Source organism: Notechis scutatus, chromosome 3 (assembly GCF_049901735.1).
Source record: "Notechis scutatus isolate UNSWTSFEM ecotype Mainland chromosome 3, rNotScu1.2, whole genome shotgun sequence".
In the NCBI taxonomy this organism is placed as follows: domain Eukaryota; kingdom Metazoa; phylum Chordata; class Lepidosauria; order Squamata; family Elapidae; genus Notechis; species Notechis scutatus.
This window is the reverse complement of record NC_142011.1, coordinates 201527654-201544938: the sequence shown is the minus strand read 5'-3', so window position 1 is coordinate 201544938 and position 17285 is coordinate 201527654. Positions and strand designations below refer to the sequence as shown.

The 17285-nt window shown below is 41.7% G+C and overlaps 1 protein-coding gene across 3 annotated transcripts in view; it reads right to left on the bottom strand.

The window, feature by feature from the left end:
* KHDRBS3 (KH RNA binding domain containing, signal transduction associated 3) overlaps window positions 1–14544 on the bottom strand; it is a 122324-nt gene extending 107780 nt beyond the window's left edge. For 2 of the 3 annotated variants that reach the window (XR_015749057.1, XR_003371885.2), the window contains exon 1: window positions 14185–14540. Coding sequence is in view for 1 of the 3 variants with exons in the window: in XM_026678522.2 (XP_026534307.1) it covers window positions 14185–14272 (88 nt within the window). In the remaining 2 variants the exon portion in view is untranslated. Of the gene's footprint in view, window positions 1–14184 lie in introns of all 3 variants that reach the window. The other variant, XM_026678522.2, reaches the window with a different exon arrangement.
* Between the last annotated feature and the right edge of the window lie 2741 nt (window positions 14545–17285).

Below are 17285 nucleotides of genomic sequence, written 5' to 3'. Positions count from 1 at the left end.
AAAAAAGAAGTAGTTGGCAAAATATATAATGCAGTGGCTCAATTGCTTTAAGATTCACAGGTAGTTATTCTCACAAAAAATCAACTAAGCAGCAAAGGAAAATTTTTCAGGGACATCACTTCATGTCTATGTTGACTGGGTCTCCATGATCAAAGCAATCCAGCTGTCCAAAGATCCGCAGCACATGTAGTCTTCAACTTTCAACCGTTCGTTTAGCAACCTAAGTTACAATAGCACCGAAGTGACTTTTGTTGCATCATCTCCATGGTTGACCAAAATTCAGAGGCTTGGCAACTGGCATGTACTTATGACAGTTGCAGTGCCCTGGGGTCATCTCATCTGATCTTCTTTTGTGATTTTCTGTCAAGCAGAAAGTACTGTGATGACCTGGGGCATGGCACAAAAGCAACACAGTAAAATAAGCAATAAGAGTCCCTTTATTATCTCCAACTTTGCCCCCAATGTCCGGGTTACCTTTGGCTGGAGAAAAACTCTCCCAGGAACAGCCTTTAACTGTAGAAAATTCAGTCCAAAACAAGGTACATACAAACTAATGAAAAATCCAAACAAACCAAGCTGAAGTAATTAGCTTGACAGGGCAGGAGCAGGTATTTCAGACTTGAAAGCACGGCAAAACTCACACAGTTGGGAAGATGCCAGGAACACTGATAAGCCATGACAAGAGAAAATCACGTTTGCTCCCAACAGCTTGCTGCACACGCAGCTTCCTTTTTAATACACTGTGTTCCCAGCTGCAGTTAATGAAGGGAATCAGGGCCCTTTTCTCCCCCGTAAGCCAGGCAACTCACGTTGTTCCCTTCTCTATTCCTCCCTGCGTGCCCTAGGATGAAGAGGCCTGGGTCTTACTCTGAATTTCCTCTTCCTTGCTCTAACTCTCCCCTGCTCTGCCAGCCGGACTTTGCCCTTCCCCAGTTTCTTCCACAGCCAATGGAGCCACACTCCCACTCCCTGTCAGCTATTCGGCTTCCTCCTCAGATTCAGATCATAAGTGATAAGTCGAGGACTACCTATATTCTGAAAACGGCTACTATAGTGAGTAGGCAAAATACTACCAGCAGCCTTATAACCATTGTCAAGCTGCCTACTCAGGGACTTCCACAAAGAAGAGGGAGTCAAGCTATTCTCCAAAGCACCTGAGGGCAGGACAAGACGCAATAGGTGGAAACTAATCAAGGAGAGAAGCAACCTAGAACTAAGGAGGAATTTCCTGACAGTTATAACAATTGATCAATGGGAAAATTTGCCTCCAGAAGTTGTAAATGCCCCAACACTGGAAGTTTTAAAAAGATGTTGGATAATCCATTTGTCTGAAGTAGTGTAGGGTTTTCTGCCTAAGCAGGGGATTGGACTAGAAGACGTCCAAGGTCCCTTCCAACTCTGTTATTCTATTCTATTCTATTATTATTCTATTCTATTATTCTATTCTATTCTATTCTATTCTATTCTATTCTATTCTATTATTCTATTCTATTCTATTCTATTCTATTCTTCCATATGAAGTAGATCATCTTAACAGCACAATGACTTTCCTCCATTTAATTAAGCTTAGCCTGTCCCTCGTAAGTTCTTCTTAGGCTTTACTGATAACATATTAAATTCAGGACAGTCTAAAGAGAGGTTTATCCAGTGTCGAGATGAGTTAGAGCAGCCAGGCACCATATTCTGGGGTTGTTCGCTGGGCCCACTGGGGTGATAGCAAATCTTCTGTAGGTGACTGAAAAAGTAATTGCAAAGAAGGATCCAAACAATGCAAGTTGATGAGGACAGCTGGCATGCAAAAGAATCACTACTAGTTAAGCTGAAAGGGGGTCACGGGACACGGCAATTGTCATAAATGTGAGTCAGGTGTCAAGCATCCCAATGTAAATCATGTGACTATGAGGATGCTGTAACGAAAGTGTGAAAAATGGTCGTCACTTTTTTCAGTGCCGTTGTCACTAAATGACCTGTTGTAAGTCGAGGACTACCTGTATTAGGATGAAAAGACTATTCCAATCAGACAAGCTCATGAATTAGGACTGCCTTGCCTGTTACTAACAGTTGGAGGAGTTCCAATCCTCCACCCCATCGGACTGTAAACTATTTGCAGCTCAACTTCCACATCTTGTATATCAGAGGCCTGTTCAATAACACTGAAATGACCTTTATATATATTTATATCCTTCCACCATGATCATCTTTTACTCTTAAATACCTCCATGCATTTTCTTTGAGAGAAGAACCCGACCCAGAATCATTTAGAAGGTTACAAATTGATGGGAGATCGTTCTGGTCAGCAGCCAAGGCCTGTTTTTTTTTTTTTTTCCTTCTCTCCTTTTTTCTTTGAAGAGTCAACTCTATAATTACAACAAATAAATACTCCCCGAAGACAATAATGTTGAATGTTTGCTGCATAAAGCTATTAGCGTTAAGTGCCATCTTTAAAACAAAAAAGCATTCACCCGCCACTGTACATGTAAGCTGCTCTCTTTGGTTCCCGTTCTTGGCTTACAGTTTAGAAAAAACGAAACGCCTTTTGTTCCTCTCCTTTGGAAAGAGACTCATGTCACTGTTTGTTTTATTTTCAAACTGTCTGTTATAATTTACAGCCAAGACCTTGAATCTGCAAAGTGCAGTATGCTAAAAAGAGAAGAATTTTCTGATTTTATTCTCCATCCTCATTTACAGGTAGTTGTCAAATTATGACCACAACAGAGCTACAAACTATCTGCTGTTAAGCTTTGCTCCATTTTACGACCTTCCTCGTCAGAGTTGTTAAGTGAATCGATAAACTTGTTAAATTAGTAACATGTTGGTTAAGTGAATCTGGCTTCCCCATTTGACTTTGCTCGCTGAAAGGTCGCCACACGATCCCCGGACACTATAAATATGAAGTCAGTTGCCAAACATCTGGATTTTGATCCCATGGTGCTATAACCATTGTAAGTGTAAAAAATGGTCACTTTTTTTGAGTGATGTTGTAGCTTCAAACAATCACTAAACGAACTGTTGTACGTCGTGAACTACCTGTATTATATTTCTCATGATCGTACGTAATGGTGAAGGGTCCGTGAACAGCCCCAAGTAGCTCATCCTTTTCCTGCAGGTACAACATGCTCCTTAGTTTTAATTTCACAGGTCAACGTTTCTTGTGGTTCAATCGGCTTGGTTTTAGGACGTAACCCAAATTGAGCTGGTGCAGGCGTCCCTTTCCAAATTAGCCTCTAGTCCTTTCAAAAATACAAGCAAATAGTAAGATGGCTCAATTTTCTACCCCAAGTTTAAGGCAGGAGCACCAAGGTTTCGGTAGAAAACAGAAGAGTATGCTAACAGAAATGTAGGAGAATGATTTATGCAGAATTTATCCTTGTATATCTGCTCTTTCTAAAGGATTTCAAAGTACCCAACCTGCACTCCTTACTCCTCCTCCTCCTCTGAACCAACATTATGACACAGCTTGGGCCCCAAGTCAGTGACTAGTCCAAAGACACACAGTGAGTTTCTATGGTTGAACATGGCCTAAAAATAACTACATTATCTATTTTTAGTTACTACAAGTAGTCCCTGACTTATGACCATAATTGAACCTGGAATTGCAACTGTAAGGCCTGCTGGTTGTTAAGCAGGTCACCATGCTATGACCAGATCTGACATAATCTTTCTTACAGCAATCCTAAAGCAAATACCATGATTGTAAAGCAAATCCATTTTCTGCGATGGGCAGTTTTTGTCGGAAAATGGAAGTAAATGATTGTTTCCGGCAAAAGAAAATTGTGGTCATGTCACTGCAGGCTGATGCAAATGTCCATAAATGCAGGCTAGTTGCTAAATGTCAAACATCACGCCAATTAAAAACCAGGATCGACAAACACCAGTTGGCAGCGAAACGCCACCATCCCAAACACCACAATCCCAAATCCTTAATCTCTATCCACACCGACACCAAACAGCACCACTTCGATTGGAGCAACACAAGAATCATTGGCCACACTACCACCTGCCACTCTTGTGAGTTCATTGAAGCCTGGCACTCCACAACCAATTCCATCAACAAACACATTGATCTACAACCAGCCTACAAACCCCTCAGAATCCAAATCAACCACTGAGCCAATCAGCCAGAGACAGCATCAACCCTCAACCAACCCATGCAAGCCCACCCACCAGTTCTCCTCCCAAGGACCCTGATCTGATATAACCTCCCTATCACAGGACCCTTCACAAGACTCTCACTGATGACTCACACCTGACCTATCACAAGACCCTCACTTGACATACCCATAAAAGAAGCCCCTATAAACAGAACACTGACATCTCCTAAATTCTGCTGAAGTTGTTAGCTAGCCTGGTAACAAAACTTCCGGAAACCAACCCACAAGATCGGAGAACAAACCTTCACCTTCATAGTTGGCTAAGTGGTTGCCCAAAATGCAACCACTTATGATGATGGGAGAATGGTCAGGACTTTAAATAGCCCTGAGAGGTTGACTGTCATTTTGATAGGTCTTTAAGCAACCAGCCGTAAATGGAAGACTTACCAGTATATCTCACCACCTCTAAGTATGGGCAAAATGACAACATTTTAAGATGAAACTGTTCTGATACCTTCATCCCACCAGCAAGCAGTTACTGAAAAGCATGTGCAAGAAAAATGGCAATTTTCTGATACTATGATCTAAGGCAGAGGTGTCAACCTTGTGGCATCATGTCGTTATCACGTGATGTATCACAACTTTTTTCCCCTTCCCTAAACTGGGGGTGGGCATGGCCAGCGCATGACTCCTCTGGCTCACGGGCCACTAGTTTGACATTCCTGGTCTAAGGATATAGTGCAAACATTTATGTAAGCTACAGTCAGGGCTGTATAAACAGAAGTGACAAACTACATTTCCTGTAAGACATTGTCTTACATTGTCAGCAAATGTGAGGCAAGCCTAACTATTAAAAGAGTGTAATTTTAACATATGTCCTACAGTATTTGTTTTTCTGGAACACCAAGATCAAAAAAGCACGTAATTACTGTTGCTTTTGCCTGTCTGGCAGATCGCTAACATTTTGCAAAGCCAGACAGAAGCACCCTGTCGGAAAATGAATTCCTTAATTTTTTGAGTCATTCAGCACATGGCCAAGGAAACTTCGATATAACTCCATTTGAGCACAAAGCTGGTTGCCCAGAAAGATTGGTGTAAAATCTTAATGAACCTAAAAACTAAATGGCTCAGCATCTTTATTGGCTAACTTCATTTACTGTATTAGCATTCTCTTCTTAAAACTTCACGTCAGCCTGTTTCATATTCCAGCAGGAGCCTAGCGTTACAAAGAGCCATGGATGGGTCAAATCCCAAACTTGAAGGCAATGGTGGGAGGCCCTCATCCAGAAAACATCTCTGCCATAATGAAAGGAGATTGATGGTTTTGTTCCCAGCAAAAACCTCTTAGGCTATTCCAGGATCTCGGTTCTTTTCTCGACAACTTTTAAGGCCCTGCATGGCTTATTTATGCAGTTTGGGAGAAGCAAAAATAATTGACACTATCTTGGGCAACTGCTGCCTGCTCAGCATATATCCAAGTAAGGTCTATTAGCTAAGGACATCCAAGGTTCAGGGCCTCTTTTGCTCTGCTTTGCTCTAACTGGAGAGCCATGATTAGCTTTGTCTTGAATGCCTCCTTAAATTCTCTGCCCTGCATAAATACAATGGCAGTTTCTATTCTGCTCTGCCAGCAGACTAATTCACATAGAACGCTTTTTTTCCCCTGATACTAGGATGGCTGAAAGACAATGAGGGGAGTTTAAAGCGTTTAAGTCATGCTCGGGGATCAAATCTAAGCGTAACTACCAGAGGGTTGTGTTTCTGAGACAGTGGTGTTTTTTAAAGGTTCTGCAAGGAAAACCCTCCATTTTTGTGCAACTATTTATACGGTACAGGGTTTCCATTAAGCTTTAGTTTAGAGTATTTGCTTATGAATCTATCTTTATATATAAAGTCCTTAATGGAAACAAAATGGCCCCAAGCCTCGTTTAATTTAAACCACATATGGGGCAGGGACTAAAATGTCACTCTTAGGTTTAAGGGTATATTGTGTCAGGTTGCAAAATTAATTTGAACAAGGAATCAACACATGCAACTTACTACGTCAGGGGTGTCAAACTGGCCCATGGGGTGCTTAGATCTGGCCCGCAGGCAGACCTGGAAACAGCAAAGGACAGCCCATAGCCCCCCCATAGGCCTCTGCCAGCCTGCTGCCCTCCCGAGTTCCGTTTTCGCTGGCAGAGGGTTAGCAGGAGGCTGTCACAACTGAAAATGGAGCTCGGGAGCCCATTTTAGTTGGCAGAGCTTTCAGGCCACCACAGGTGCCCTGACAGGTATGACATTGAGCTAGCCATGCCCACCCTGGTCCCGAGGTCAAACACAACCCTGATGCGGCCCTCAATGAAATCGAGTGCAACACCCTTGCTCTATATCAGTCTCAGAAATAGTTAAATATAAAATGGGGTGAAGGCCCTACTTCAAACGAAGAATGTGTCTAAAGGATTCTCCAGTGCAGTTAGTTCTCAACTTATTACCACAATTGAGCCTCTAATTTCCATTGCTAAGCGTGACAGGAGTGAAGTGACTTTGGCTCCTTTCACCCCTCCTTGCCCATGCAAGTTAGTAGCACGGTTGTTGAGTGAATCTGGCTTCCCTGTTGACTTTGCTTGTCAAAAAAGGTGACCACATGACCTTGGGGCTGCAACCATCATAAATACACACCAGTTCCCAAGCATTCGAATTTGGATCATGGGATAACAGCAATGCTGCAATGCTCTTAAGTCACTTTTTTCAGTGCTTTGTAAGATTGAACATTCACTAAATGCAATACACCCCCATTCAAATCATAAGTCTCTAGCCGCATCTCTCAGAGTAAAAAAAAAATTGATTAGGAGTGACCATTCATTTCACCCATTGACTCTGGTCTTCCCCCACCCCCTGGATGTATATTCTCCACTGGGACACATCCATAGCCACGAGTCATCAATCATGTTCTCCAGTGATAATCTTGTGCACCAACAGCTTCGGCTGCCTAGCAATTATCTGAAGCATTTAAGGAATGCACTACTTTCCCCACTCCCTTTCTGCTGGCAACTAAAAAGACCAAAGAAGTATTTTTTTAGTTGACAGAATGGTTGTAAATTGATTAATTGCATTTAGAAATTCAGCACTCTGTTTGGAGGACAATGCCATCAAATAAGACCAGCAACATCTCCCCAATGAAGATTCCTGCCAGGTTACCTACCCCAGTCCTCTGCTTTCTCTTCATTATATAAAGGAATAAAGTATAGGAAGTCCTCAGTTTATGACTAGTTGTAGTTACAATGGACTCACTAAAAACTACTCATGACCTGATTCTGAAATTATAACAGCTGCAATCACATTATTGCATTTTGGGCACATGGCAATCAGCTCATCTTTACCCATTGCATAGTCACTTATCTGAAATGGTACTGGTTCTCCTGCTTGAGCAGGGGACTGGACTACAAGACCTCTAAGGTCCCTCATTCTATTCTAAGTTTGAATTTGTCAAGGTTGAACAATTCTGATGTAAATTTGCATTATTCTTTGCAAAGTAGACAAGGGACTGATGCAAAAAAAAATTACCTTTTCCTTTCTGTCTATTACCCCCTAGTGGTTTTTGTATTTGGAAAGCCAGCAGTTTAACATTTCAATCATGGACATTTTATCATTTTAAGGTGTGTGCTAAGCAAATGCATTTCTTTGCTATGTTTATACTGTAACTAGCAAAATAAAATTTGATATTTCCTACATATAATTGGATCATGCTTGCTTTCTCCAATAATATTTACTACTTAATATACTCAGTCCTACAACTAAAACTCGTGACAATATTTGTGGGGATTACCAACAAAAATGATAGTAAAGCAAGTTGTATTCAATACTGTCCTCCAAGAATATGACGTTCTAGAAAAATGAAGCCATATTCAAGTATCAATCAATAAATGCTTAAGAAAATATGAATGCCCCATATATCTCACCCATTTATGATAATGCATTATATTAGATGAAGTTCTTACATTTATGAGAGACCTCTCAAGTCACACATGGCCATTACTTTTTGTAGTTTATGACTAAAGTATCAAAGAACCAATTATTTTCTCAATGCATGACAGCCTTGTGAGGTAGACCCGATGAGAACTGTGGCCAGATAAGCTAATTACTACTTTACTGGAAGATTACATTAACAGAATCTTTAGAGTCTGAAAAATACAATTACCCCCCCCCCACCCCAAACAGAACTTACAGTCCACGACCATAAACAGGGGGTCCCATATACCTGCTGCAGGCTCAGCTACCTTTGATCAGACTGTCCCTTTGGAGAAAAAAGCTAAACAACTTTATGTTTGTAAGATTGACAATCTAAATGGTAGGTTTTGAAATATTTGTTTCTTTGCTTTGACAGCTTTAAAATGTGTAGCCTTCAACTCCCAGAATTCTCCAGGCTGCGTGTCCAAGTTGAGAAACAATAGTCTTGCGGTCAGGTTTTATGGAGTCTTTGATGTCCTCAGAGCTTGGTTGCATGCCTGCTGCAGATGATTCATTACCAAACTAGGGTAAATCATCAGTGCCTTCAAGAGTGGGGTTTGCTCCCCATTTACATACAGTAGCCTGCCTTGCCAGAGTTGATGGGAGTGTGCTTTTCTTGATGGCATAGAATAGAATAGAATTCTTTATTGGCCAAGTGTGATTGGACACACAAGGAATTTGTCTTGGTGCAAATGCTCTCAGTGTACATAAAAGAAAAGATACATTCGTCAAGAATCATCAGGTACAACACTTAATAATAGTCATAGGGTGCAATAAGCAATCGAACTATATAAGGAACAGTATAAATCGTAAGGATACAAGCGACAAAGTTACAGTCCTACAGTCACAAGTGGGAGGGGATGGGTGATAAGGAGTGATGAGAAGATTAATAGTAATAGTAGTGCAGACTTTGTAAATAGTTGGACAGTGTTGAGGAAATTATTCTTGATGGCATCTAGATCGTTTTCTGGCAGATTGTTTGCCTTGTATTAATTCCAGCTTATCTGACTTGGTTGCTGGCAATCTATTTGGATATTTTTGTTTCCATAACCTTAACTTCCTTAGCATTTAAATGTGGTTTATCTCTATCTATTGATGGATGATTTGTCTGAATGTCAAGCTCCTATGAATTCCTGGCACCTGGCTTGGTCCAGGAGCTCATAATTTTCCAGTTGAAACTATGGTGAAGTCTAGATAGAAGAGTTTTCCCCCTCTTTTCTGACTGCTAGTTGACGTTCATAGATATGCTGTTAGTCTTCTGCCCATTTGTCCTACATAATGGCTCTTACAGTCCTTACCCTGATCAGATTCTAGCCTACATTGCTGAAATTGGTCCATGTTTCTGTAGAAGTGACAATGAAAACAAATTTCTTTAAAGATTGATTGCTGCATCATTTCAGACAGATCACTTGCCCAAAGGATTCACACGCAATGATTAAAATCAAAATTATTTGCTCTATGAGACGTTTCTAGGAAACACGCATTCTTGTTAAACATAGATTTCATTCCCAGAACATTAATCTTCCATATAAATTTGATTTTTTTCAGATTTCCATTCAAAAATGCTTTTTAAAGAGCAGATACTTTCTATAACTTCTCAAATTTATCCAAATCAGAGGATATTTTTGCCCTGAAGGAAAGCACCCACAGTTTTAATACAATTTTGCTTGTCTTGAATATTTGTTTAATGAGCAGGAAGTATAATTACTTAAAACCAACGACCTATTTTAAAAATCAGTTATGTCAGTGTTTTTTTTTTAATTATAAAATGGATAATTCAGTAAAGATAGCATAGTAGGATGACGGTGCGGCATCCATGTGAATCTTTATTCTATATCTGGAATAATTTTCCTAACCTTCCAATATGCACATTATTTCTCAATTTAAAATGCATTACTCAATGCATCACTATTTCCACACCAGAAGAAATTACCATTATTAAAAATTGGGCTACCATCACTTCTCATTTTTGTAAAAACTGTTTCCCTTTTAAGCATCACAGATATTATTTCACTGTCCCCTCAGACAAACCTCTTAATTCATACAAATAGGCAGCATAGAGATGTGGCGACAATTCAGATAGCATGCAGAACTTTTGCTAAACAATAACTTCATTGTTCTTCCCTCACCTGAACTTTTCATTCAGGCACCTAAATTTCAGAAATTCATCAAAAGCTATCTCATAAGGGCCCAGTTTTAAAGTTAATTTGCACCCCATTTCTTTTGATTTTATATGTTAATATTAGGTTAGATTTCTGTAAGTTAATATCTTTAATATACCATCCAAGAATACTATGGAGCTGAACAACCTTAGAAGCCTTATATAATAAAAAAAATTGAGATAGTACATTTGAGACTACAAGTGCTTCCTTACATTAGGCAAAACCTCAGCAATTTATCATAGCAAACCTGTTCCTGCAGACACTTAAGACAAATTAACACTGCAGAGCTTTCTATGGTTTAAGATTATCTACAGTATAAAGATACATAACCTTTGACAGCAGTTTAAATGCTGGCTATCAGCCCATTCCCAAAGAGGTCATTCTCAATTTGAATTAATAAGCATCTCACCAAAGATGAATGTTAAGCCCAGAGACTGATGTTCAGGGATGCATCACTTAAAATAAAGTGGTCTGGGAACTTAAACTGGAATGCAAATTATTAACCGCAGCATATACTGTATGGTCATCCAACTCATTCATCAATAGGATATGGTACTGCAAAAACTAATTACAAAGAGGGTTTTATGATTCGGTCAGTATTTTGTAATTTAAACTGTACCTTCTAACAAATTCCAATATGTCTTCTACCTGGAAACTTGATTATACTTATATCATTCAGATTTCAAAAACAAAATTGCATGGCACCAAATTTCAAAATCGGAGTGCTCCCATCTGCTAAAAGACCCAAACAGAATGTGGGGAATAACCTTTTCCCATTGTTTACTCCCCAAATTAAATTACCCAAGAATCCTGCTTAACATTTAAGGATTCCCTAATGATTATTGCTAGTACCCTACACTAACTGATTTACAAAGTGAGGATTTATGGCTATCACTTAATCATCACTTGGAGGGGAGTTTAATATTCCCTTCTAGTATTTTTTTTACACTCTAGACAAACAAGAAACTTAACCAAGAAATCCTGGCTTGTGCTTCTTTAAATATTCTTCTTTGCAAGAATATTTAAAAGCTTGTTTTATTATTGCATTCTTGAATAAGCAGAATTAAAGTTGTAGCAATCAATATTAGGCAAGCTGGATTGTGAAAAGTAAACTTACAGGGGTGCATTAACTTTTAAGAAAACAATTCAAGTTCTTTACCCCTAAAATATAACACCAACAATGTCCACACAAAGTCCAGAATATTTAAGAAGCAGTCTGTTAGAAGAAAATTTACCTCAATGTTTCCTTTGCATCTAAAGCCATGGCCAAGTACCCCAGATTGAACACGAGGCTCCCTCTGCAGTGTCAAAGTAGGACTACGAAGCAAATGAAGGGAAAACACTAACGCCTTACATTTTAGTTGCCCATGGTGGTTTATGAAAATTAACTCAGTAAATAAGCTATTCTGACATACTTCCATACCACATGATCACCACCTAACCAAGTTGTTGTGATGCAAACACTGAACCCCCCCCCCCCAAAAAAAATGTTCAATGCTTGTCTAAATATGTAATTACAAACTCCAGCGGCAGTCCACAGATCCAATTTCAACAATACTCAAGTATATGCTACCAAAACAATGTATCTGATTGCACAAAACCAGCATCTCCCACCTAAAGGACTCACACACATTTAAAGCTCCCCAAAACACCCAAAAGCATTCCACCAAGAGTGACACTGAATTTTGTTTAGTGCTAAACTGTTCTTAGAATTCCTCCAACTATAACTAGATTGATAAGCTGTCCCATGTAAAAATATTGGGTAGGGGAAGCATATAATGTTGACACCATCTCATTATTAAAGATGCAGTAACAAGTGTTTCCAAAACAGCTTGAGGCTAAAATTAGTATTTATCACCTGTTAAGTCAATAAGCTGTATTTTGTTTTAATGGGACCATGGAAACAGGACACTACCTATACCAGACTCCTTGGGCAACTGCAAGCCTACCTGGTTATTAAAAGCACCATCTGTTGTTTTCAGTTTCCCAGATAGCAAAAACCAGGTTAACCTTTACAGTCCAACAACCATGGAGAGAGAAGATCCTTATCTTTTCTCATGATCGCTCTTCATAGAACATCAAGTTCTGGAAGAAGGAAATAAATTTGCAGGGCAGCCAGAAACGAGAACACAAAATTCCATTGTTTGGGAGGAAATAAAACAAGCTATTTACAAGAGGAACATTTTAAAAGAGCTGCAAAAGATGCCACAATGATTAACTTGAAGCAGATGAGACTGCTTATTTCAGTGAACTACAGACAGAAAAACAAAAGCTATTAACACGGTAAGCCAGTCAATACCATAGATTCTTTACTCCTCCTTGCCGTTAAGCTGAGAACAGGAGGTTCTTTTCTCCTCCACTTCCTGCCCTGAAGGGAGAACAGACTTCCTTTTATAATAACAATCCATACCAAAAAAAAAAGGCATTCATTTGAGAGTTGTGTAATTACACCTGCATTTCTACACACCTGGAGGGTTAGACTCCACAGAAAGAAGAATTGTCTCAGACATACAAAGCAAACCCCTAGGAAGAATGAATTCCCTCGGATCTGCTTTTAATTCCTTCTGGGGATCAGCTGAATTTTAAGGACAACCAATCTTCATTTGGCCTTTGCTTCCAGATTCACAACTCAGGGTACCCCTGTTCTATACACATTCCAGACACCTTTGCATACGCCCCATTTTCCTTTAAAGTCTCCTCCATACCTGATTTCCACAAAGCCCTCCATGCATCTAGTCATATCTACTTCAAAAACCCCATCCTCCAAGTAAACCCACAATGTCATAGGAAAAGGGGTGCTATCACTTGTAGACAGAAGGCAACTTCTCAAAAGCTGAAGGCAAAGTTCAAAATGAAAGAATCCTTGCTGCTCTGTGAGCTTGTTTTTCTTGTTTCATTACCCCAAACTAGGTATTCATCATCAGTGCTAGTCAAGCAAGCTCAGAGAGCACCCCATGTCAACCCTGAGCTACAAATGTTTATTAGTAAAGTCCAGAATGCCTTTCCATTATAGCCGCTCCACCAGATTTAAGGGTCTCTAAGGAACCTCATGTGATTCTCTCCCCCCCACCCTCCAAATATTGAGAGAATAACTTGGGGTTGGGCTCAACTGCCTCTCTGAACCAGTTTTCCTTAGCATCATATTCCATCCTCCTTCAGCAGCTGGAGGTTAGCAAAGGTCATCTTTCCAAGCCCAAAGTGGTCTTCGGGGGGCCAATCTTCAATCCTACAAGCAACTTCCATCTCTTTTCTCCTAACTCCGGCATTGGATGCAGCCCCCATAAAAAGAGAGAGACTCTCTTTAAGAGAGACCCTTATTCTGTTCTTTTCACCGAGCGGCACCTAAGCCGGTCAAGACAAAGAAGACCCCAAATTCACTATATACCATCACCCCCTTGTTGGAATATAAATATATATATAAATATTATATATAAATATATAAATATAAATAAATATAAAAAAGGGATGCGCGTTGAACCGCCCCAATCCGTCTCCAGCAACATCGCAGGATCCATCTACTGTGCAATACGGCGGAGTGGGGTGGGTTTTTGGGGGGAGTTGACTTATCCCTATTTTTGGGGAGGACCCCCATTTAGAAAAAGCTGCCATGCCAGGCATCCCGGACGGATCTCCAGTTTAAGGAACGCCGGTTTAATCCAACCGGGGTTTAAAACGGAGAGACTTGAATGCAAGCACCGGGCGGAGAAGCTGAGACGACGCGAGTTTGCACCCAAGCCTGCGTTCACACGAGCTGGGAGAGGGGTGCAAAACGAGTTATATCGGTTCCCCCCCCCCTTTCCGCTTACATGACAAAGATTCCCAGACTGGAGCTTCCGTACAAGGCAATGCAAAGCGGCGCCTCCGCCCCACCGGACCGGCCTCGGTTTGCGCTCCCCCCCCACCCCGGGCCTTTAAGAGCCGCGCGGACGCGGGGCCCCCACCTTGGTTGACCAGTCGCAGCGCGTGGGTGAAGGACGGATCCAGGGAGTCCTTCTCCGCCATCAACTCGGGCAGGTACTTTTCCTCCATGGCCCGCCCGCCTGCCCTGCTGGGGGGGGGACCACCGGACGACTCGCTTCGACACGCCGGGAAGAAAGCCAAGCAGGACGCGGTTGCGGCGGCCACAGACGGTAAATCCTCCCTGGGCGAGAGAGCCGAGGAAACGAGGTGGTTCCGGTTGGCGCCCTTCCCGGACAAAACACAAGCGCTCGTTAGTCCCCGAGGCCACGGATCCAAACAGGAGCGACGCCGCCAAGAATGCCCCAACACCACCCCCTCCGGTGGCAAACCGCGACTGAGCGTGCCAACGGCGGAACTCGCCTTTTAAATAGTAGGCTCCGCGGCCACGCCCCCCCTTTCTCCTCGCGCAGCAATGCCGCGCCCCCTCCCCACCCTTCCAACGCCCGGCGAGGAAAGACCGAGCCGTCCCCCTTCCGCCCGCCTCCCTTTGTTTGCCATTGGGTACGGAAGAGCGTTGTGACGCCAGGAGGCATGGCCCCTCCCACCCCGCCTAGAGAGATTGGCAGCTTTTCTGCCCGCCTTCCTTTCCGCGAATGTCAAAGAGGTAGAGGTCTCACCGCCCCGCCCCGCCCGCCGGAGACCTGCGCCCCCCCCCCACCAAAAAGGCGAGCTAGCACGCGCCCAGAAGAAGCCGTTAGGGGGCGCGTGGCCGGTGGCCGGGCGCGCGCTGCATCGTTTGGACGCCTTGAGGCGGGTTGGCGGCAACCTGTGGGCGTTCAAACACCCGTCGGGGGCGCGCCTGGCTAATCATCCTACGAAACCCCTCAGACAATTTTTTTTATTATTATTATTATTATTATTATTATTATTATTATTATTATTATTATTATTATTATTATTATTATTATTATTATTATTATTATTATTATTATTATTAATAATAATAATAATAATTAATAATAAAAAATAAAAAATAAAAAATAATAGTAATAAGTAATAGTAATAGTAATAATAGTAATAATAAAAAGATTACAGTACTCTATTCCATTTCTCCCAGAGTGGGGCTTGTAAGACTCCAAAGGACCACTAGGGGGCAGCAATGCTGGGTATTGGGGTTCTTTCTGCTGCCCCCTGGTGGATGCCTTGGGTTTTCCAGCTTCTCCAATGGTCTCAGCTGAAGAAGTGGATTACTGGAGTTCAGGGTATAGAAAGTTAGCACCCACCCCTCTCCTTAGACGAATGAAATATTTTTAGAAACAGTAAAAAGGCAGAAAATTGTATTTCCCTTCATCGGAAATGGAGAAGCCTGCTCTTGGAAAGCAGCCCCCACCTTTCTCAATAGCCCTCAGCAGCAGTGGTGGAATTCAATTTTTTTTTTGCTATCAGTTCTGTGGCCGTGGCTTATTTGGTGGGCATGGCTTATGGTCATGTGACTGGGTGGGCGTGGCCAACTCAATGTCACTCACATCAAGGGGTGCCTCACCTGGCCCCTCCCCTCCCAGCCATTCCTTGTCACCCAGCCTCAACTTATCTCTAGTTTTGTAAAAATGTTCCTCATCTTTTTTTGACTTTATTATCTGCATACTACGGATGTACTTTCATGGACCACTGAAAGGAGGAAATGGCTCACATGCTTTACCCAAGAGTGTGATAAGCAACAGGCCACAAAGAAAGGGGGACAATGTATTTTCCAAAGAAGCAGAATGCAAACAAGAAGCAGTGGATGGAAACTGAACAGAGAGAAGCAACCTAAAACTAAGGAGAAACTTCCTGTGAGTGAGAACAATTAACTAGTGGAACTGCCTGTCTCCAGAAGTTCTGGGTGCTCAATCACTGGAAGTTTTAAAGAAAAGACTGGACAGCCATTTCTCTGAAATGGTATAGGGTTCACCCCAAGGTCCCTTCTAAATATTATTCTGACACCTTTCCCAGGATTTCTACTCAGAGTTTGGCATCCTCAGTTTTCTTGCCTGAGCTGGGGGTTGGACTAGAAGACCTCCAAGGTCCCTTTCAACTCTTGTTAAACATGTGTGTATTTTATGCTCTGGACTATTGACATTGAATGCATGTAAACCCTGAAAAATATGTGGTAGCCCTGGGCAAAAGAAAGGCAGAAAAATCACTCTAGGTGTAGGGACAGTGTAAAATATTAACACATGATAAATAATGGAACAATTAAAAATAATAGCACAGAGTTTTATCTCTCTCTCTTTTCCTATTTTTTTTCTTTCTTTCTCTACCTTCCTCTTTCTTTCTTTCATTCATTCTTTTCTTTCTTTCTTTCTCTCTCTCTCTCATACACACACACACACATACACACAGAGCACTTAACAGACAAGCATTTTGGAAGCAGCTCCTTTAAATTTCTCCAAGGCTTGATTCACCCCCACCCACTCTGTCAGACCACACTCTTTCTCACTCCGGACACTTTAACTCACATGGGGAAAGTGATACTTGCAGCGTCCATGCCTTTCTTCCTTTTCCCTGGGGAGAAAGAGGACGTGGGGAACGGAAAGCTAGGAGAGCGATCACAAGTGAGCAACCAGGCGACCTGGTTGGGAGCATGGCCAGCCAGGGATTGCCACCGGTTCGGCGACCCATGCCAAATAACCACTACCGGTTCATCCGAATAGGTGCGAACCGGTTGAATAGCACCTCTGCTCAGCAGATGTCAGCACTTAGGAGATATAGAGATAGATAGCTCTATTCATAAGCAAATACCCTCACCCAAGATCCAACAAAGGTCGGATTAGATCTGAAAAACATCCATCTTAAGTGGAAGGATGCGAAGATTGTAGCTGTGTATCAAGAACTGTGGAGTACGCTTTTGTGCTTTGCACTAGACATGAAGAAGTTTCTTGATTAAGTTATTGCTTTCTGCTTGGTGGTTTGTCTGGTGTTAATCCTTGCTGCCGGGAAAAAGATGTTTTGATTTCTGTGTTTTCTGCTTGGCTTAGCTTCCTTTTTTAGGAAAGAAGGAAAGACCTAAGGAAAGCTTGAAGCTAAGCTTAAGAAAGAAGGAGCCAAACTAAGCTAAATTAAACTAAAAAGGAAATAAAACAACCAAAACAAATCCTCATAG